The sequence below is a fragment of the Pygocentrus nattereri genome, chromosome 2, assembly GCF_015220715.1.
Source record: "Pygocentrus nattereri isolate fPygNat1 chromosome 2, fPygNat1.pri, whole genome shotgun sequence".
Lineage (NCBI taxonomy): Eukaryota > Metazoa > Chordata > Actinopteri > Characiformes > Serrasalmidae > Pygocentrus > Pygocentrus nattereri.
Window position 1 is genome coordinate 29,152,134 of NC_051212.1, and position 23,006 is coordinate 29,175,139.

Here is a 23,006-nt window from a genome sequence, read left to right on the forward strand (position 1 = left end):
AAAGGTACATTGTGTGTCTATGCAGGTTCCATAACAACTGTAAACTGTTAATAAAACACTTAACATGGAATTGCACATCAAGACGTCCTGCAAGAGTAACCACAATATTACAAAAACTGGTGAATGCACTTTCACATCACATGCCATCAGGACACTCACATTAAATCAGGTCAGTATACTCAAAAAGCTTTGTAAACTTTTATGAAATGTCAAGAGCACCCAGTTACATAGTGTGACCTTTTGCAATTTATTTAGGGGCAATATTGTGATCATTTAAAAATATACTGAATAACCATAATGCCCAGAATACAAATTGCCAGATATTCATTCTTCTGTGAGAGCTTATAAAATGACACTGTAAGAAGAATAAGACCTCAGGAGGTTTCTTTTATATCAATTTCTACTTTGTTAATAGACCAGAGTTCCTCCTTTCCCTCTGGCAACCCTTGCATATGGTGTGTTGGCACAAAAGGTTCTCTGCAATAAACGTAACACACTGAGGCCCTCTTAATTAGGAGATCTCAATCATCAGGTCTCTTGGGCTTAACAGAGTATTATTTAAAGTCACAAGTTGCCTTTTCTGACTATTAATAATGTGATACAGTAGCATAAGCAGTTGCACTGGTCTTGAGTAAATAGCCTTCTACAAGCTAAGCCTTAAACCGGTCATGTCAAAACTTCTGAGGAAGTCTAACTAGGAAGTTATACTCAACTGCTTGAGATGCCACTATTTGAAGTACTTCAAATACTATGAGTTTTTTTTACATTTCATCATGGGAAGACAGCAATATACAGGTTAACAGTTCAGCAAAACGTTCATGTGTTTGCGAGTATTTTATACTTTTTATACTGTTCCTAAAAAGTACCTAAACATGAGTGCATTGCCAAGAGCAATGGTTAAGGACATGGCTAAGAAGGCTAAGATAGCCCAGCTGTACCAGAATTAACCAGGCTAGCTACTCTAACTGACATAGCCAGGACCAGGAACAATAGAAATATATTTAATAAATAACATGTTAACACTAGGGTTGGGGAAAATCTCAAAATAATAAGCACAATTTTTCTAGTTAAAAAAAAGTTGATCAAAAATATTGCAAACATAGCTGATTATACATCAAGTTACTTGCCCATCATCTACAACATCCAATTGCTCTATCATGCAGACCTAGTTCAAACATAATTGCTGAGCTTCCAACATAACAGTGAGCTCTATTAATTCATTAGCTCATTAAAAGAGAGTGTCCTTTTTTCCTCCAACACAAAAACCTTCCAAATTTCCTTCAGCTTTTTTTTTTTTAATAATAAAACATGCTGCTATATTTTACAGCAACACTTGTGCCGTCACCCAAAAAAGGTTGGCCTACAACTCCAACTCCTCTCAAACCACCAAAGTGAAGCTGCCCATCTCTGAGCTACAGAAAGGGCAGCACAGGCCAAAGAGGACACTTGGCTGCTTTTTCCACCATTTCTCAAACAATAAGATGAAGGTGCACTCCCTTTGATTCCAACTCATCCACTACATTAATTCCACCAACTACACTTAAGTAGCAGCACACGATCAGGGTCTCTGTCTGTTCCCTCTGCCTGGACTATGGACCCTCAGCAGTTGTCGCTTTGAAAAGCAACCTCAGTGACAAACACCATAACGCACAACCCTTTCCATCATTTAATACCTTTCTCCTATGAAATGTAAATGCCCTCATGGAGAATGATGGTGATGAAAGCTGAGTGAGGCAATTACTGCAAACCCATTTGATATATATATATATATATATATATATATATATATATATATAGAAAAAAATTATACATGTTGGTAGTTGAATGTAGCATTGGCCTATTCGTACCAAGTATCATTCAGTGTTTAATATAGGAGGAAGCTTCACACCGAGACAAATATTTAAACTAGGCACAAAAAATAAAAAGATGAAAATTAGTTCTGTAAGTTTTGGCATAAATATGTTTTCTTTAAACACTATAACTAAAAAGGTGAACAAACAATGCAATCATCCTACAAACAAAACCAGACATGTACAGGATACAAGCAAGCTATGAGCTGTTATGCAATCACATTTGTTTAGACTGTAACCATGGCAACAGAGTTCCAACTGGTCAGCCTAGCTCTGAATAAATGCTGTTACGCAGCATCACAGTCCATCAGTTTCAGAGTTGATGTGAAAGACAGCATTACTTTGCATGTTTGTCATGAAAACTTCAAACACCACAAAGCATAGGATCGTAGGTCCAAAGTCTGTGAAACCAAAAACCAGAGGAACGGAGTAGATTAGACTAGGCATCGGCCTTTTGTGTGGGGAAGATGGAAAGTGTTATCCACCGTGTTATCCATTTGAGCAAGCTGAAAAGTTGTGCGTGTTGTGTCATTCTCTGCTGCTCCTGATCTAATTCAATGTAAAAAGCAAGTTTTGTTTCTGTCCGTGGCACACCGATGCCATCTGATACGCTGTGGAGGCATATTCAGGATTTCTGCTAGCATTTCTTGGCATTTGAACACCAAATGTCCCAAAATCAGTCTTTGCTAAACTTTAGCTTAAGGTTTCGGAAACACATCAGCAGCACTGTGCCTGCATGGGTTCAGTGGTGGTTTAATTCTAGCACTGGAGTGGTAAATCTGGTCCATGACAGGCACAGGTGTGTAAAAACAGAACGCCTTCTAATAGTTGAAAGTCCTCGCCGCCTGCAGGCACTAGAAATTACGAGGCTTTCCAGTACCCTGTATCAATCACTCCTCTATTTATAGATTACCAAGCCACCACTGGAATACAGAAATATGGCCAAAGTAGGTTACCTGCAAAGAGCAATGAGACCTGCATCCTGTAGCATCTGTCTGGAAGTCATTTATAGGCTTCAGAGGAGTAATCACTAGAAGGAGAAAAAAATTGAGGCGCATTTTTAACTGAAAAGGGTCATTTGCACATGGTGGTGGAGGTAAGTTGGTGGAAAGCTGTGTGACTACTGTAGGGCCTAAAGGTCCGATTCTGATTGAGCAATATGCTTTTGACAAACAATACATATTGCTTATTCCTCATTATTTACTAAATGTCAAGTCACAGAACAATTGGAAGAGCATTATTTTAACCTTTCCCATTTTAAATGTTCATCAAGATATTCAAATTTGGAGATCTGAGGTCTGGTCTGATGACTGCTCTTCAATTATGAATGTCAATTTTCAATACAATTACATTTTTAAAATAAGCATAATTCTTAGTTTTGGATACAGCCCAGTTCTTAATTTGGGCACTGAATCAACACTGCACTATATTCTTACTGTTTACATTATGAACTTGCACAAGGCACCATGGCATCAGGTTAGCAGTTAATTAGCCTAGTAACACAGGTTAGCTAACTCAAACAGCTAGCTAATGTGCAAAAGCAAAAGACGCCCAGCTGTCAATAGCCATAATATACACTGATATCCTTAGTCCTTAACGCTGCACTGAAATATTTAACGAAGGACAAATGACATCTAATATTTGAAATTTAAAACCACAGCCATCTCCGACGCCTCCTCTCCTTCTGTTATGTTCTGGTGGTTCTAATCACTCTCATATTAACAGTACCACTACATCTTATTTCCCCAGTGTGAACGTATTGCATGCACTTAAAGAAGCTAGTACACTACAGAAGACCTCATTTAGACAGAGAGCCAGTTTCTAGAGCAAAAACGACAGATTCTGCCCATTTGTTATGTATGAAACTGCCACATAGGCCTGTCCATGCGGTTTATGAGCTGCATGCATGGTAAACAGGGAAAATCTTCCTCATACATATGCATTTGAGGGTGGGCTCCTCAGGAATAGATGTACATATGTGAGAAGATGGTGCAAAACATGCCATAATGCAGATGCAAGGTCATGTTATTGTTTTTGGTTCACAAACTATATTGTCTTAGCTGGAGTTAAAATACTTTCAATTATTAACATCTCTCTCATCATAAGCAGCCCACAAGCCTTCTGATGGCTACATTTCTTTGTGCCTGCGAATCATTAGCACAGGTAGCAGGTGGAGCTACACAGTTTGCAGTCAAAGCAAAGGTTAAATTCAGGCTCACTGTGAGCGTATATTGTGTTCACATCAAGGCACATTTTGCAATCTTCCTAAGCTAAAGTAAGTACATCTGGCTTACAATGTCAGACTTTAGTGCTTCATTTCTGATACCAAAATTTGTGCTGATAAGTATAAATTTGAAGAACCGATTCCAATGATGTGATTTTGCTTTTAAGCACAGTAGTGTGACTGCAGTACAGAAGACATTCTGTACACATAGAAAAGTCAGTCACACACACACACTCAAACACACGTTAAATCAGCCATGTCAGTTTAAGGTTAGGCTTTGTCAGACACACACATGACCGGAGTGTCATGTTTTCTAATGACATCTCATGTGACCTATCGTGTGACAATAGACTGTCAGTCTACTGTCAGCAGACATACTACTTTAAGAAACTCTGCAAAGACCTTGTTACCAAATCTGACCCCTCAGGGGGAAAGCTCGGCTGTTAACCGCTTTTAGCAGCTAATCTGGTCAGTCGTCTCCCCTTGCCGGCCTCTGGAGCGCAAGCTCCTGTTGGGGGAGGGCAACATAAGCTAGTTTAAAATGTATTAGCTTAACTTTTCAGCAAAACAACTGCTAGTCTTCACAAAGCCACATTTCATATCTCAAAGCTAGTTACAAGAATTGCCATCTTGATTTTTTTCTTCAGGATTGTAACTTGTGGTATTTAATCCAGGTACAAGCTGCTGTAACACATACCTCAAGTCATAAAGATAGGTATGCAATCATGTGGTGATGAAACAAAGTTAACTAGTGGACTAAACAGACAACACAAAACAAGGGAAGCAAAAAGCAAAAAAAAAAAAAAAAAAAAAAAAAAAAAAAAAAAAAAAAAAAAAAAACACACACCACTAACCACTGCTCATCAAATCAAAAACACCGAGACCATAGGGGAAAAAAATGCCCAGAGAAACACTGTATTCCTCTTGAACCTTTGTCTTAAGGGGCTACAGTACAATATTTATTTGTGTGAGTGAGTGAGTGAGTGAGTGAGTGAGTGAGTGAGTGAGTGAGTGAATTACCTTTAGTCACGTACCAATTTTGGCCCTTGGGTCATACTTTGGGCAGCCCTGATTTAAACACTTAGGACTGTATCTACTAAACATTTGCAGTGACACAAATATATTTTGCATGCACAAGAGCACACACACAGTTCATTTATAAACATGCAAGTAAGAGATGTCTGGCATATGCACACAAGGTCATCACTAAGCTGCAGGTTTTAGCCCACCTGACTTCATGACTACACATTTAAAAGAGCTGGGAGTGCTAAGGCATGAAAATAAGAAGTGACAAAGAATTTGGAGGCAAGTTCCTTTTTTCTTTTTTTAAAGGGAAAAAAAAAAAAACAACATCAAGCAGGTGGAAAAATTACCTTTGACATAAGCCATAACACTGAAGGCACAAGAGAAGACGGGATGAGTGACACAGGGAAGAGAAAATATTCAGTCATAGAATCTCAGATCTGTTAAAAGCAAATTTATTTTATAAGAAAAAAATGGATAAAAACCTTCACTATTTTTCCAGGATTTCCCCCCATTTCCCTCTCTTTAGCAGCATTACCATAGTCTCTTGCTTTATGGACAAAATGTATTACAAAAGAATTTATAAGGATATTCAGCAGCTGGGAACCACCTTGTCCCTCAGAATGTTTGTAGAGTGAATAACTTCTTTCTCTGCTTTTCTCCATATCTATAACTGCTCTAAACATGCAGTGAATCTGTATATTAATATCTCCACAATTCAGATAAACCAGTTTACATAGCAGTATGTTGTTTAAAGCAGGGTTTGTCAACTACTGGGTTGTGGACCTCAAGTGGGCTATAAAGCACGCTTTGTTGATCCATGGGCTTGCACTGCAGGAAGGCCAGTGGTCAGTAGTGGGCCGGTGATGTAATTTTATTGTAAAAATTTGTCAAAAAAATAACTGACTTAACATTAAAAAACATCATTTTTTAACATTAATACAAGCCTTGTAAGAACAGTGAAGTAGCTTTGTTTACTTACTTTGAGCTTTTATATGTTTTCTAGTGATAAACAGAAGGGGCCAAAAAGGTGGAGAATACTGGGAACCCCTGGATTAAATAGCAAGTCATAGTGGATTAGCCACAAAACTAATGTCAGAGCTTATTTAATTTTAGCATGCACAAAAGGTTTTGTGCACTCCTCAATAAATACAGCCATTAAGCTTGTTCTTCATCATTTTACTTTACTGGTCAGCAAACTCTTGATGCATTCATTCATTTACTGGAAAAACCCTGTACCATCAAAAGAGGGAATGAATTTATGCCCAAAAGCTGGAGGGCATACAGATTTGCAAAACTTTTGCTTGAGGATTGGATAATACAGACCAAACATTAAATTCAGAAAACAGCAGGAGTGATCATTTATTATCTGAACTGGGATTACATAGGCAAATGTGTTATTTCCTGTAAGAGCCAAGTAGTAATCCTAAACGCTGCACATGATCAAAGTTGCTTATAACATTGCTCATATAATGAATTTAAGTTTGCAGCAATTCATATTATTCATCTCCTCACCTCAGATAAGATTAATTATTTGCTTGCCGTTTTCCAGAGGAGCAGCAACATCAGGATGATAAATGGAGCTATTCGCCATACGCAGCGGCACAGTGATGTACAGTCTCACCTGGTAAATATTGCAAATTCACTCCATTCCAGCCTGTGGAGCCTAATGACAACGGAGCCGTCACTGATATCTCCATATTCATGCCATCATCATTTATTCATCCTGTGCTGCCGAGCTTAATCAGCACACAGAGGCTGTTCATCAACACCAAGGGCCTGGAGAGGCAACGGAGACGGCTAGCTTGGAAAGCTTAAAAGCTAGGAATCAGAAGGCTGCTAGTTCAGTTCAGGAGGGTTGGCATGATAAAGACGCACATGCACTGTTATTTACAACAGAAAGCTAAAAATAATGCTACAACATACATACAGTCTTCAAAAGCCATAAAAACACAACAGCTGAAAGGTGTAACAATCTGACTGTTTATGTATTTAATAACTAGTTAAACAAACATTTAATATATTACATTAAAACATGATTATTAAACCAGCACCCTTGACACCCCCCCCCCCCCCACCCCAAACTATGTATACTCTGATTATGACTAGATCGCAGTCTATTGTCATGCTGTGTCCCAATTCAATTACTTACAAATGTGTAATACAGTACAGTGTAATGATAGCTTACGGCATAATTTAATCAGAAATCTGAAGTGCCTTCGAGGCATTCTTGGGCAATCTGGAGTACCTCAATGCCACCTAATGGACAAAAGGAGATTCACAATACACTTCAGTGTGTACAATATGTACAGCATGCACTACATCACAGGTTCCCAACTCTGTGTGCACATTTGTGCTTTCCTGCTCACAACCACTTAAGCTCAGGATGGGCTTCTTAATTAGCTGGTAAGTTGGAGGCTGTTCATCATCACTTTCTTCTTTGATACCCAACAATTGAGAATACCAAGTTAGAACTTGTGAACAAAGCCGAGAACTTTAGAAGTAGTGAAGCGTACAAATAAGCTCAAGATAAAAGACCAATTCAGTACATTTCTCTGCATTAATAAATTTGATGAATGAACTCGACTTGTCAGAAATATTCTGCTAAATCCATACTAAGTAAGTACTTGGTTTATAGGCAACAGCTTTTCTAGAGCAGAGTAATGTAGGCTTTCACAGAGAAGGAGATACATAGAGATAGAGCACCCTCTTCTGGTCAGATTTGAGTATTTTCATAACAAAATTCAACTGATTCAAGTTTAGGGTTTCAAAAGTCCCCGAAAATGTATATGAAAATGTGTAAAAAATAAATTTGTAAAAGCCATGCCAACCAAGCAGTAGCACACCTCAATGAACTGATAAGTTGTTTTAAGTCCAGCTGATTAAACAAGTGCAAATCAGGTGACCTGTTGCTACTTGATTAGAATGAAAACCTGTGTCCACACTTTCTGAACCCTTTTTAGACTGAAAAGCTAAAAAAATATTAACTTGGCTCAAGACAAAACACTAAAATGGATAAACAGGTAATATTTAGCTACAATAGAAGGCTATTCTTGTTTCATGATTGGAAAACAATTTGCAGCAAATTTTATGATTAAAATGATACTGACTGCTCTGTCTAAAGAGCAAAAAACAGAATGTGAAACTAACACCTTTTCAATGGGCTACAGTAAAGAGTAAGATGTTACAGTAGCAAATTAGTTAAGAAGGTACAGGAGTTAAACAACTGGTTATAAAAAAAAATAAGATATTTAAGATTCTTAAATCATTTTATGTATGCTATGCTGCATTTCACCATGTACTATAAACAATGCAAGACATTCTGAATTATTGTTATTTCTGTTTAGTTTAATCCGCTCAGAGGACAGCAAAGGAAGGAAAAACATCAAACCAAGCATTTACAAAAAAAAAGCAAACAAAAACTAGAGGTAATAGTGGAAGAAACCACCAACAGGAGAAAAAAAAATTTAGAACTGTCCAGTGGTTACTGTACTCAAGCGGGTTTGTGTTTCTGTACTTTACTGAAGTATTGCCATTTCCTTTTTACTTTACACTCCACTACATTTCAAAGACAAATATATTTTTACTACATTATGTAAAATCTGTCATTCCTTTTGGCTTGTATGTATATAATAATGTAACGTCAAAACGAAATAAGCACGAAGCAAAAACACCAATCAGGGCACAGAGGTCACTTTGTTTTGACCTATTGGACATACTGACCCACGGCAAGCACACGGTTCAACGTCAGTGCAGCAGCGTAAATTTTGTGTCCAACATAAATGATGGAACTAACCTAACTTTGTGTAAATGAACCACAATATAGAAATATGCACACACATGCAGTTGTGACTGATGTCTTTTTCTGAATGAATACACTTATTTTATAGTAAATTTGTTTTTGCTAGTTTATGTTTATGAACAGAGACCTACAGATGTAATATAGTAAAGGAAAACTCATTTGTGATCCTGAGTTTAAAGCAAGTTTTAATTAAACTTGTAACCAAGGTGCAAATAAATCTTACTGAAACTTCGTTTCTCACAAAAAGTTATTTCATGGCCACTTGGCCCTACATAATGGAAATTGTTTGCCTTCAGTGTTTTGTGCTTACGATAATTTTAATAGATGTCAGTGTCCGACTAATTAAATGACATTAAAATATCAGTTTACCAAGAGTGACACTGGAGGAGTATTTTCACCTAAAATTAGTTAATCAAGCAAGAGTCTTGCTACAAAAATGATAATAGGACATCAGAGTCATAATTACTCTTTTTTTACTTTCAATACTTAAGTACATTTGAAGGCAAATACTTCTACTCAAGTGGAGGTCTAAAGGGAGGACTTCTACTTTTACTGGAGTAATATTTTACCTTGTGTATCTCTACTTTAACTCAAGTACATGATGTGTACATCCACCACTGGAACTATATAATTGTGGGGGGACGGACAAGGACGGGCAGGAGTAGCCTAGGTAATACTGTGGATATTTTGATGCCTACCTCGTCAACTCCTACTACCCAAGACAAGTGTGAGACTATTGTAAGATTTAAGACAACATTTAAGAACATAATACCTAAGCATACCTTAGAATTATTCTTGTGAAAATAGTTAAAAATAAAATATCATTAAAGGAGGTTATTTGAAGAATTTAGTGATTTTTTTTTTAAGAATGAAGCAACAATGAACTAAGAGAAATATATATTGCCATAAATTCATTATAATAATGGTAACACCAATATGTACTCTATAGGGGTGTCACGATACACAATATTAATTTTCTTCTACAGGGGAGGTTCAAGAAGAAATGCACTGCAATTTGAATACACATGGACTTCATGCCTGATGATGTCAATAGTTCTATGTGAATGATTCTTAAAAATATTAACCTCCAAATTGGAAACTTCAAACTGGAAAAAAACCTGGTTTGATTACCCTAGTGTGGGTGGTTGATTAGCAAAGCTGTTTGAAAAGGTCACTAGCATCACCAGATCTCACATCATTTGACTTTTTTGTGAGGGTACATTAAGAATTCAGTTTGTGCGCCACCACTCCCAACAACACTGGATAATCTCATGGCTCTTTCAGAGTGATTTCTGAGTACAGTGACACCCGGCATGCTCAATCAAGTATGGGATGAATTGGACCATTGCCTTGATGATGTTCGTACAGCTGGAGGAGGTTCACACTGAGCACTTAATTACATAAACTTTATGCTCAAACCATTCAGAATTTACTGCATTGTTCTGTAATGATTAAGTGAAAATCATTTTGAAATCGGATGAATCTTTCTGAACCCTCCTGCATATATATAAGTGTTACACAGCACTGTGCAAGAAAGTGAGAAACTCATTTATTTCTTTAACTTCCAGTCAAAAACGGCCATTAAGTACAAGTTATTCATTTTTCAGGAGATATTTCAGAGATCAGACATAAGATGGCACACTTGCATAAAGAAGGAAAAAGTCAAAAGAAAATGTAGCAGACAAAACTATAGTAATTTCCAAAAGTGCAGTTAAAAAACTGACTAAAATACCTTATGGATTTTTTTTTGAGTGTGTGGCATCTGTCTTTTGTACAGTACTTTAAACATCAAATTAAACAATGTGGACCTAAACAATGCTCAAAAGTACCTAGGGCATTGTGAGACATGGCTTATACAGGTTTGCTGTTTAAAGGAATACTCCAGCTGATACACATCCCCAGTGACTTACTCCAGCTAAAACACATACAGAGCTGTTTTTTTGACTGTCATAGTAAGTCATGTTTGCACTGACTAAGTAGCTTGTCAAAATCTTGTTGGGGGTTGGTTTATCAACTCTAGCATGTGTAAAATACACCCACATGTGAGAATTATTCTGCACTGAGACAGGTAAACTCATTCAGACTTCTGGCTGAACTGACAGCAGCACCTGAGAGTAAAGGACCCAGCTGTTTTCCAGGCCAATGTGATTACAAAAATGGAGAGGCTTGGATAATAATATTCAGCGGAGATGGGAGAATAATCATGAACACACGGTCCTCTTTCTTTCACACAATCACTAACCAAAAGAAAAAAAAAAGATTTAACACCAATGATTTAATTCTAAAATAAAAAACAAACAACAGCATTAGAAACAAATGAAGTTAAATATTTTTCTATAATATAATTACAAAATACACAGGTTTAACCATTTTAATTATTAAATGGTCCCATAACATCTGAACCTCTAAAGTCACTTCACATATTTTAAAAAACGGGTGTTTTTATACATCTTTTGCTGCTTTAGTTTTGATTCTTTGCTGCTGTACATGGCATTTTGATACTCAGCTGCCAGTCTTCACAGCTTCATTATTCAAGCCCTACTCAAAACATGCAAATGGAATATGCACATTCTAGAAAACAAGGACACACAACAAATGCACTGCATCTTCTTCTAACTCACTTAGCAAATGAAACATGCTAAATTTACAGCCAGTGTACCACCAAAATCCCACCCACTACAATACTGTGCTTTATTACAGCAGTCACTCCACATGGACCGATGATGATTTGCGCCACTAAAAGTACCATAAATTCTCACAACGCAGTAAAATGATCAATATCACATCAGCATCAGTGTGCCTACTGCCAGAGTTTATAGATGAGTCATATAATCAACAATCCTGTCTTGGCCTCTTATGAAGGTCTTGTATGGTTTGTATGAGAACATATACTAAAGGAAAGGATACAAGTCTAGAGAGTATCCAGCATATTACCTGTGGATCACTTTTTGGACCACTACCAAAGGTACACAAATGCAGACCAAGCAGCAGGTGAGGTTAGCAAGTTGTTCATGGCAGGTGGTTATTTTGCACAAATTAACCTCTGAAAATGTGCCTGAAATGTTTCCTAATGTTTACTGAGAAACGGAATGGTGCTCCAGAGCTGTAATCTCAAAACTCAAATCTACCTTGAACAGGGGAGAAAGGATCCTGGTTAATTAATGATTACACTGCAATAATTTGTCCAGCCACACATGTATAAACAATGCCATTTGTTCTCAAAGTAACTTGTTAAAAATGTTAGAAAATCAGAAATTAAAACAGTAGTGCAACAATAAACTACTATTAATGAACTACAATAACAGAAAACAAGAAACTAGTTTCATCGTCTTCATATCAAGCAATGGGAACATTCCTTAGAATGTCAGAATAGACATTCTATTCATAGTCTTTAGAATAAAATGTTTTATCAAGGATGTTGAAGGAAAACTTAAAGTTTAACTGGTCTCAGTCTGAAGAATCTGTTCATGCAGCTTGTTTTAGATTCACTGCACAGGCCTCCAGAACCAATAGGGAAGAAGCCCACCTCCAGTGCATGTACTCACAAAGTTAATTCTACTCTTACACTCCTGGATAAAACTACAGATGCTTCTTCAATCATGGAAATCATTTACCACACTCTTTGGACCGAGTACCACAACAACCTTGACTGCCTTAGAGATATTTACCTTTTTTGTCAGGCAAAGCCCAGGAGATGATGCGCCTCACCAGACAGCAGTTAAGCAGTACTTTCTTAGAGAGGCCATGGTTTCTGGGGAAATGGCACAAGTTCTCCCTCCAGTAGGTTCTTTTGACCGGTGCGGACATAGTTATGTTCCGACTGTTCAAATACAAAATGGTAGATGTTTGGATTAATGGAAATTCTTTTTTTCCCCCTTTCTAAGAAAATGTACTAAAAAGGATGACCGATTGAGAAGAAGCACATAAAATATCGCTTGTTGCTTTCTGGGATGCAAGTCTGCTGTCTCTAGGGTTGCTCACCCTAACCTAAAAGTGTCTGTCAGAGTGAGGCTTCCCTAGGTAGATGGCAGAAAGTTTTGATCATTTTACTCTCTCAACACTTGCCCCATCTCTGAAAGCTCAAATAGAACCAAGATGTATTTCATAGATCAAGAATGGAAATGCAGAACACTCCATTAACAATATTTATCAAAAAATGAAGGAGTGAAGTCCAAAATGTATAAAACTAATAGGGAAGTTTGGCATCAAGTAGAATTTTTTTTTGCCTATATTAATACTAAAACTGCAATCAAACCACTTTAATCATCATGACTTCTGTCCTTTCTAGGCAATTACGTTTGTTTCTACTAAGCCTTCATATTTTTACATTACTATATTTAGTATGAAGGATCTTTGTATTGGTATACTGCATTGGATGCCTCACATGTACTAAATGCAACATCAATAGGCAATGCATTTCCAGATAATTCAGTTAGATCGTGCCCTTACCTTGTACGATAAAACAAGTGGGTTTATCTTCCCGGTTGGGTAACAGCACAGTCCTCAGATTTCAGTCAACTGACTGCTTTCCCTTTCTTCCAAGCGAGTGAAACAAGAGTGATGGCAAAAGAGGAGGAGGAGGAGGAGAGAACGAGAGTGATTCCTTGTGACCAGATCGACAGCCAATGGACTCAGACCCTGTACACCTCTTGCTGGAGTCAAGCGAAAGCAGTGCATCAACAGTATCACATTACTCACAGGTCAGTGCTTGTCTATATCTCAACGATTAATGATTAAAGAAATGTCAAACATCACAACTGTCAAAAAAAAAAAAAAAAAAAAAAAAAAAAAAGTTAAACTAAAAATTAAACCCCCCATCAACATTTTAATACCATCTTTCACTCCCTGCTCTCTTCCCATTCACCCAAACACACACACGGACTCCCCTACTGCTCAGCTGCCATAATTAGCAACAGTAAGCCCCCACCCACCCTCTATCCCAACAGATTCACACAGCCTACTAAATCTAACCCTGACAATAGGCTAACAGACTTAAAAAGAAGAAAATCTAAAATAAATAAAGGTGGTTATTATTTAGCCAATCACTACTTATATAAGGAAAATGAAAAACAAATCAAGAATTGAGGGCTTTAATCATACCCCCAGACCCTAGCATAGCTAACTAGGTCCTAAAATTAGCCTAGTCGCCGCTTTCAGATTTTTGTTAAATGCCTGACAACTGTAATCCAGACTACCCCATATATATATATATATATATATATATATATATATATATATATATATATATATATATATATATATATATATATATATATATATATATATATATATATATATATATATATATCTCTCTCTCTCTCTCTCACAGGCTGCAACAAGCCTAACTGTAACCCGTGTTTGATAGGAATGAGCCAGCCAGCCAGCAAGATAGCTAATCTGTGGGGTTAGCTATGCATTGCAAGCAAAAGTCATTTTTGATCACATAGTATGTAGAAACAAAACTACTTTTAGGAAAGGACACTACTGAAGCATAATGACAATGTGGAACCAACGCTGACTGTAGATATGACCTGTTCTTGTTAAAAAACAGCATGACAACATGGTGAATGAAAAGCAAAAAACAAAAAAATGACACCAGACAGTACAGTGAGCACGCACATCAGGCAGCAGTCGGGCCTTTAGATCAGATGACGTTTCTATGAAGCAAAAAAGCTCTGCACTAACACAGCAAAGACAATTAGGGAAGTGGAGGAATGTACAGTATTTGCTTGGGGGGAGGGGGAGGGGGGGTAAATAAGTCAAATGTTTAGATATGACCGATATTTCAAATCATTACTTAACTCCTCACATGGCCAGGGCCTGCCAGAAGGCCCAAAGTTTTATTACTCTCTTTTATACCACAAAACCTCGACCAGTTTGCACTGAAGTCCCTGTAGTTACTAAACAATTCTCAGTATGGGATTTTAAGGGGTTAAAAGGTGTATTTACTGTACATCTTCAAATAACAACTCAAGACCAATAATATTAACACCTATTATCGGATCAGGACCACTTCTAAATTTTTGTTGCACATGTAGACCATTTTAATGCTGGCTGATCTCGCTTAGCATCCATATGCTGTTAAATCTCTGTGTGCAAAACCAACCCCCTTTAATTTGAGGAGGCTGTACTGGTCAGTAACACTGGGTGGTACAATCCAAACCCACTGCTGAGCCCAGCATCTATGGAAGGCAAATCCAGCCAAAAAAGAAATTACCAAATGCAGTCACACCAAACGTCCTCAGAAAAAAAAAAAAACTGAAAAATGTTATACTGGCATTTAAATCGAGATACAAAATAGTTATATGAACCATATATGCTTGACCAGGCTTGCATTTGGTCTGATACCTTTTCTCCTAGACCATTTGCTCTGATGTTCAGCTTCACCAGATCTAAGACATGACAGTGATTTTTCTCGAGATTCAAAGTTGTTTAGAGCTTGAGGAAACATGCCATTCTGACTCTGAGGATGTCCTAAAATGTATCTCATAGCCCCACCTAGTTGTAATTAACATATATTAGCATGTTGGTGAGTTTGAAAATGAAAAAGCAAAGCAGCAAATTAAAAGTAAATCTCCAGCAGGTGGCACAAATATTCGTTTACCTTTTCCTTTTCATTCTGACTTGCTGAAAACGGACTCACAAACCGTCACTTTGCTGTTGATTTATGCATTTTCATTTAAAGTTTTTCTATTGCTATGAAAAAAAAAAAAAGAATGTAAACATTGTGTTCTGATTTTAGTTGACAGGTATCCTGCATTTCATGAAGAAAAGCCAAAGCGAAGCTTGGATTTCTTTTCTCTATTAGCTTTTTCATTTTAGACATGGCCATGAAATACCAGAATAAACAACAAATGAAATGGCATTTAAAATTTATTTTTGTCACAAATTAGTTATGCTTATGTGAAAAATGAAATTGCAACTGTAGGCATTTCATTTTATTTTTGGCAGGATACTTGTGCAGATGCAAAAATAGGTTTGTATTTTGTTTTAATTTCCTTTTTGGCTGGATTTGCCTCTTGTAAGTATTGGTTCTTGCTGTGATAACACTGTACTATACTCCAGAATCCTGTGAAACAACCTTTTATTCAGAGTGTGAGAAAACTACATTCATGGCTGCAAGATCATGAAGAGAAAAGGCGTTAAACAACTAGGTCTATTGAAATTAGTTGCCAATTAAGAAAATAGGAGAAATTTGATTTGTCTTTGTATAGTAGCTCTCAGCATAAACAGTTGAGTGATTGAAACTGTAGCAGTAATAAAACTGCTAAACGTTGGTATTTTTGAAAATGCCATTGATCCAATTTCATCCTTTATTTAGTCAATACAGCTCACACTTTAGCACACACATATACACACACACACACACACACACACACACACGTAGATAACAGCCTGTTCAACAAGGTCTGTGTGTACTTCCTCAGAAACAGTCTGTATTTTTAATTAACTCACTATCACACTGCATTCAAGCTATCCTACTTTACCCCCCCCCCCCCCCGCCCATGTCTGCCATTTACATAAATCATCTGAATCAAAGCTGTTGTCAACATGCATATTTACAAAAATGTCTTGTTCGTTTTAACAAGACTTTGGCTTAGGGTGGCCTAAACTGTCACTTGTTAATAACCACAACACTGGTCTCCACACCATATCACAGAACAGCCACAATTTGCCGCTGTGTGACTAACTCCAGCTAAATGTCATCGGTGTATTCCTGTTGCTTTTGTCAGTAAATATTATTCCATCTAGCTGCACCAACACAGAAAGTAAAACTGCGTCAAAAGCTTCGTCCTAGTTTTCAAGGTCTCAAAGCTTAATGTGCTTGTGAATCAGTGGGAGTCAGCCCCCGTTTGGACTTCCAAAGTCATTGCAGTTGAGAGCGTGGCAGTTATGCGACAGGCGCTGCTGTGTTTGGACTCAGTGGGGCCAGACAGTGCGCTGTGAATGCAGGCCGACCGCAGCTCAAGCATTAACACTGCGACCTTGGCCCCATCAACAAAGCAGCTAATGGGAGAGAAGCTCATGAGAGCATGTCAAATAGTCTCTGGTCTTTCACCGCAACCATTCCAGGTGGCTTAATGTGGCATCTCAAAATACTCATTTGTTTCATTTTAATTAGATTCATGCCTAAATACCTACTTTGGTCATAACGGGATTACAACTCAGACATATGATCTTTTTACAAATGCTGTGGTTTATGTTTTAGTGAGGGTTATTTCAGAATGCTACTTTCAGAAAAAGCACAAATGTTGGCAGAGATGAGAACAGCAGGGAAAATTAGAAATATACTAGAAAGAATGTGCATACATTAGGAAGCATGAGGAAGAAAATATGTGCCTATACCTCTTAGTCAGGTAATCATGTAGAAAGTAGCCAGATTTAACCAGTTACCATGGTTATGTTATGTATGTATATCTAGTAGTTTAGTGACCGTTCCTTGCACTGAAGTGGACGTGGGAGCAAGCGCAGCGATTGCATAGCTTCATCTTGGTCCAAAAAATAAATATATAAAAGCATGCAAAGTCTGTGGTTCTAGTACACTCATCTTTGATTTATCCACAAAATTTTATTAAGCTGATAAGAAACAATGGAATTGCAGTTGTCATGAATGTTCTGAGTTTGCAATCAACTGACCTGATGCCTTCTTCATGTCACCTGAGGCTGTTGTAAGAGGCCCACTTTCCCTGATATATATATATATATATATTTTTATAAAAATATTATGCTTTTCTGTTATGTAAAAACTGACGCTGTGGTCTGAGAAAACATCTTAAATTGTACACCATAACAAGGGCAGCTTTTTGTACATGGCATGATATCTGTCAACCAAACGAACACATTCAACCAGCTCAGCCATTTCTAGAAAAATCTAGGTAAATAAAAGTGATGAAGCAGTACATCACATCACCCAACATGTTTAAAAGTTCAGCTATGTCGTTCTCTTATTCCATTCCTTTTGAGGAGTGGGCGAACGTGTCCCTCTATGACGTTATTAGGCTCAGGCCGACGTCCCTGGACATAGGTACCATCGGGATCCCAGGTGGTTAAGAAACCCTCCTGGTCTGTTGATGGCTTTAAGCCACCTATGGTGTCTTTTTGGCTTGGCTCCATTTTGGAATTGTGTAAAACCTTAAATCAGGTATTTAATCTTATTTGACCTGCAACGCACCATGGAACTGCTTTCAGGTATATTTAATATTGTAGTTTAAAACCAAAAGAGAAGTGTGCAATGCAAATCAATGGTAAGTGCAGAGTTATCTTCCTCCACTGTGTGGATGTCTTAACTAGTCTAGTTTTTTTTTTTTTTTGACAGGGCTCACCTGAAAAAACAAATGAGACAGAAGATGCGAGCAGAGAATTCGTAGAGAAAATACAAAAATATTATAAACGATCTCTCTTTATTTTTCTTTATGCTCTGCTGGAAAAAAACCCCACACCATTTAGTGTTTGTTTGGTTCCTGACAGTTTTGTAATGCGTTTTGGCTTTTTTGATAGGTTGATGGTGTTAAGGATCATAGTCTTAATCCTAAAGCTGTAGAAGTTCTTTTACAGCAGCAACAGTTCCTCTGCATTGATCTTGAAGAAAAGAAATTTAAAAAGGATGAAATGTGCAAAAAATGTTTATTTACATAAGGACACAGTAAAAGCTAAATGAATTAGTTAATGTAAAAGGTAAAACCACAAACAAATCTGATCTAACCAAGCACACAAACAGCCCAGTTATCAGCCCTGTTAGTCACGCACAGTCATGAAGCTCAACATAGCAAAACAGCATTGAGCGTGTACACGAGACCAGCATAGTTTCTCTCTCTATTCATCAAATTAAAACAGAGCTAACTTGTGGTTTTAGGAGTTTTATTTACTCACCATGCTAAGCGATTTACAGGAAATATACAATTTACAGACAACCACCTTTTCAGATGATCTTGGTGAGGTCTGCATTTTTGACTTTTTGGGTTCTGAGTGAACCTCAACCCTCAATCTATTTTCTTTAAATGAAGTCATTTAATGTCAGACGAGGAGCGCATGCATGGTAAAGTTATCTACAAGACAAAACCAGATTTGTTTGCCAGCTTTTCTTCATCATCGATGTTGTCAATTTAATTAATTACTTGTAGCAACCTTAGTCAAAATCCACAGTATGTTACAGAGGATCAAATATGCTAATTTAAATCAAGTTTACCAAAGTGGGTAATTTGCCAAAACAGGATTTAGGTAGTCATTTTGATTTTTAACAAATATGGTAATTTAATTCCACTGAACACTACTAAGCTTTTTCCCCATTGATCCTTTTATGAAATATACTTAACCTATCATGGTTTATCATATTTTGTCTGCAAAATCCATAATTCATTTTGTTTATTAAGCTTAATGCTTTACCACTGTCTAACAGAATTACACAAAAAAACAACCACACACACACACACACACACACACACAGTGACATCTTTTCCTACTTTTTATTCCTTGAGGGCAACTATCAGTCGATGCAGAGGAATGTCCACATTAATAATTCAGCTAATGTGCTGGGTAACAGGAGATAACGAGCAGCACTTTAGTAATCAGCCCTCCACAACATCCTGATACAGACCAAGCCTGGGTGATATCGATTTCCACCAAGTAACGCTTTGTTACATTGCTAGGCAGAGCGTAAGACAATGCACTTAGGTGTTCTAACGTTTCCTTCACCTTTTAAACCCAACTTCAGCCAATTTGCTAGCTTCTACTTGCTCTGTGGCGCAGCTGCAATGTGTTAAACAGTCCTGCTACATACAGACAGCAGATTCCGTTTACAGCACAGACTGGTTTTGGATTCTTGAGCAGAAATATACACTAAAGGTCATTAATGAAGGATTGCAGCTGTGATTTTGCCATGAGTAGGTTTTTGTTGGCTATAAAGCTTCAAACCAACATTTATATGCATTTAAACAGTTCACCCACTGGATGGCAGTATTGCACACACAGAGAACAAGGTCATGCACACTGGTTGTGACTTGTGAGTTTATGGCCCCATTTGCATGACAGATTGATTTGTCCTTAAGGATAAATAATCAGTGAGAAGAGAGTTAAACTATAGCAAACATTTCCTTAGGAAATGCTAATACAAGCTGTGTATAGAGAAATAAGAATCAAAACTAAAAACACCACACAGTTTTAGCACCATACCATGAGATGCAGTTTGGATTTAAGATCAAGCCTCTAGACTAAAGGTCACTCTAAACTACAAAACCCTGATTACTGACTAAAAAATAACTATATATTACTGGTACAGACACAAAAAGGTACATTTTACCTAACAGATAAAACAAACACTCCACCCAAGTGACGCAGACCAGCATAATTGTTTTTTTTATTGGTAAAACAAATAGAGCTTTTTCCACAGCCAATATTCTGACTACAGACAAAGGCCTTGGACCAAAGCAGAAGTGGCTGTAGCATTCATCCATGGAATGCTTTTAGACACCCAGGTCTCACGTACTTCTGAGTAGCATTAAGGCAGTGGATCCCACCCTGGTCCAGAAACAGACCTGCATGAATGGAACAGCAAAAACACTGAAATGTCCAGGACCTTAGGAAACATGAAGTCATAACTTTATGCTAAAGCTTTGTTCAAGTCTGTGTGCTGAAGAGTGTGTTTGTGCACTCATTTTTTACTGCATGTTCCTACAACGCTGAAAAGCAATTTTTCTATTAAATTTATTCAGGAAAAGATAGGCTACTATTTGCAGGAAGTGAAATGAAGGAAATTTTCATTTAATTGTGATAGCATACTGAGCACCAAGTCAAAAAAAATAAATAAATAAAAGTGAACAGGTTAACCTCATAAGGTGAGTAACCAGTGCATCAGATGGATTTAAAATTAAACCTGTAGCCTAATGTCATTTTGAACTGCAGCAAATGACTACTGACCAATAAAATACACGTAACCACTTCTCTAAAGACAAAGTGTACAATGAACAATTATAAATGCATACAGCAGTACTAAAATGCAACTTAACTACACATTACAAAGTTCATTTGTGGGCTGCCACAGACCTACATGTTTTACAAGTGTATCAGTAAAAGGTAAATACTACTACCATACCAACCACAGCACCAAATTGTTGAAAAGTGATGTGAGCACACAAGATAATGCACTAATTGGGTCATATGCTTAAAAAGACTGTGCTTTACTCCTGTACAAACACTGAGGTAAAGAGGAAGTGATCTGCCCTAACTGTGTTCTTGCTTGTTTATTTATCATCACACCTCATTCGATATAAGCAAATTGTGTAAAGCCCTGTGCATTCCTTATGCATATTAAAGTGAGAGCCTCATCTCAAATTGCTGTATTGTTACTTCCCCAACATCCCTGGTTTCGCAGCACAAACATCCCATCTGTCATATTTTGGAAAAACCACATGATCACACCGTCAATCTACATCACCGACCCACATTAATCCATACATGTGACCCAATTATATTCCATGTCCTAGATAGATAGATAGATAGATAGATAGATAGATAGATAGATAGATAGATTTCCTATAATAGTAACTGAGTGACATATTACATCTGAAAAATAATTCACAGAAACCACAAGATCTCCACTAACAAGTACGATACAACACTGCCAAAGCCTGGCTGTAGGTCTTTGTAATTTACTGCATTTCCAAAATCGGCATATCAGAAAGCTTAAAAGCACCTCTGGGCAGAAACTTGGCACAAAAGAAATATAGTGCTCAATTTTTCAGTACTTTGCTTTTGTATTCAGAATATGATAAGAACTCTTGATTCTTGATACATTCTTTATTCCTTTAGCAAGGATCTTTTGTGATCAAGAGCATCACTGAATAACTCCACAGCTCTGATATATTTAGATGACAGAGTTACATCAGTAGCCAAGTGTGATGTGTTACACCTGTTTCTGTGCCTGTCTTGAGATTTTGTCATGTCTTTGATCTCGCAGTAGTCACTGCACTCATTCTGAGGTCATGAATTAATTGTGGTAACTAGAACACATTAAAGCAAAAATACAGACGCATTTTAATTTGCCTTGTTTTCATAAAGGGCTTTAGGACACCAACACAAAGAATAAGATTTTGTAAATATTACCGCACCATTTTCTAGTGCAGTCAGTAAGACAAAGAGATCATTTGTTTTTGAGTCAGTCATTTGAGTACAAGTAGTTCTAATACAACCAGACATCTCTGAAACGACAATGGGAGACAGCAATAACCTCCCTTTCATGTACACTATTGTAATGGGATTCAGTTCCAAGTAATTTTGATCAATTATCCATTTTAACCATGAAACGTTCACATGATGTAAAGCAAAACTAGTATTTTTAAATGATGTGAATAAAGTTTTGAGGATAAGAATACATAGTAAATCATTTCATATAGGGATCCAAAGCACAGAATTCACAAACAGAAGCAATTGTACACAGAAATGGACACAAGATGGAAAAATTTTCATCTCTAGCGAATGTTAAACACAATACAAACTGTTGCGAATTTTTTCAGTGTGCTCATCATGCTAAAATGCTCCTTAAAGTGCTGGTGAAGTAGGTAGTTGAGCTGTACAAGCTGGCACAGTCCCCAGCTAATCAATGAGGGAGTGAATATGTGGCATAAACAAGCCTGGCAGGGGATTCTCAACATGAAAGCCTGTCCATTCTCCTTTTGGCCCAGAGCAAGCATAAACAAACGCCTTCTGTTGGCTCTATCTTGGAAGTTTATTTCTGACTCAGGCCATGTCCCTCCACCGCTCACGCCTGGCTCAGCTCCGACGGCAGGCGGCCATCCTTGGCAGATGCTTGCCACCCCAGCTCCCAAAGGGAAAAAAAAAAAAAAAAAAAAAAAACTGGCCCTGCAGCAAACAAAGCATGGAGGGAAAAGCCCAAGAGACAAATGGGAAGCGCTTGTGGCAATTAATACCCAGTTTTCCAAGTGAGAAGAAATGGATTCAGAGGTTTTAAATAAGAGTATTTGGTGTAAACATTTTAAATGAGGGATTTTATTTTTAATTTTTTAGTTTGTGTTTTTAAATGTTTGTGTACCTGCAAGCCTGCACTTTTTGTCGTTAGCTACAAACATTAGTATCTAGTAAGCCGTAGTCACTA

General features: G+C 37.4%; 1 protein-coding gene across 5 annotated transcripts in view; it reads right to left on the bottom strand.

Moving 5' to 3' along the window:
* The window catches only part of kcnip4 (Kv channel interacting protein 4), a 211,250-nt gene that overhangs the window by 180,705 nt on the left and 7,539 nt on the right, over window positions 1-23,006 (bottom strand). Inside the window, exons 1-2 of one of the 5 annotated variants that reach the window (XM_017713950.2) lie at window positions 13,349-13,599; window positions 12,568-12,719 (exon numbers count right to left, since the gene is read on the bottom strand). The exons of the other annotated variants lie outside the window; for them this stretch is intronic. Coding sequence (XP_017569439.1) covers window positions 12,568-12,706 — 139 coding nt within the window. The 5' untranslated portion in view covers window positions 12,707-12,719; window positions 13,349-13,599. Of the gene's footprint in view, window positions 1-12,567; window positions 12,720-13,348; window positions 13,600-23,006 lie in introns of those variants that run through there. 5 annotated transcript variants of the gene reach the window in all.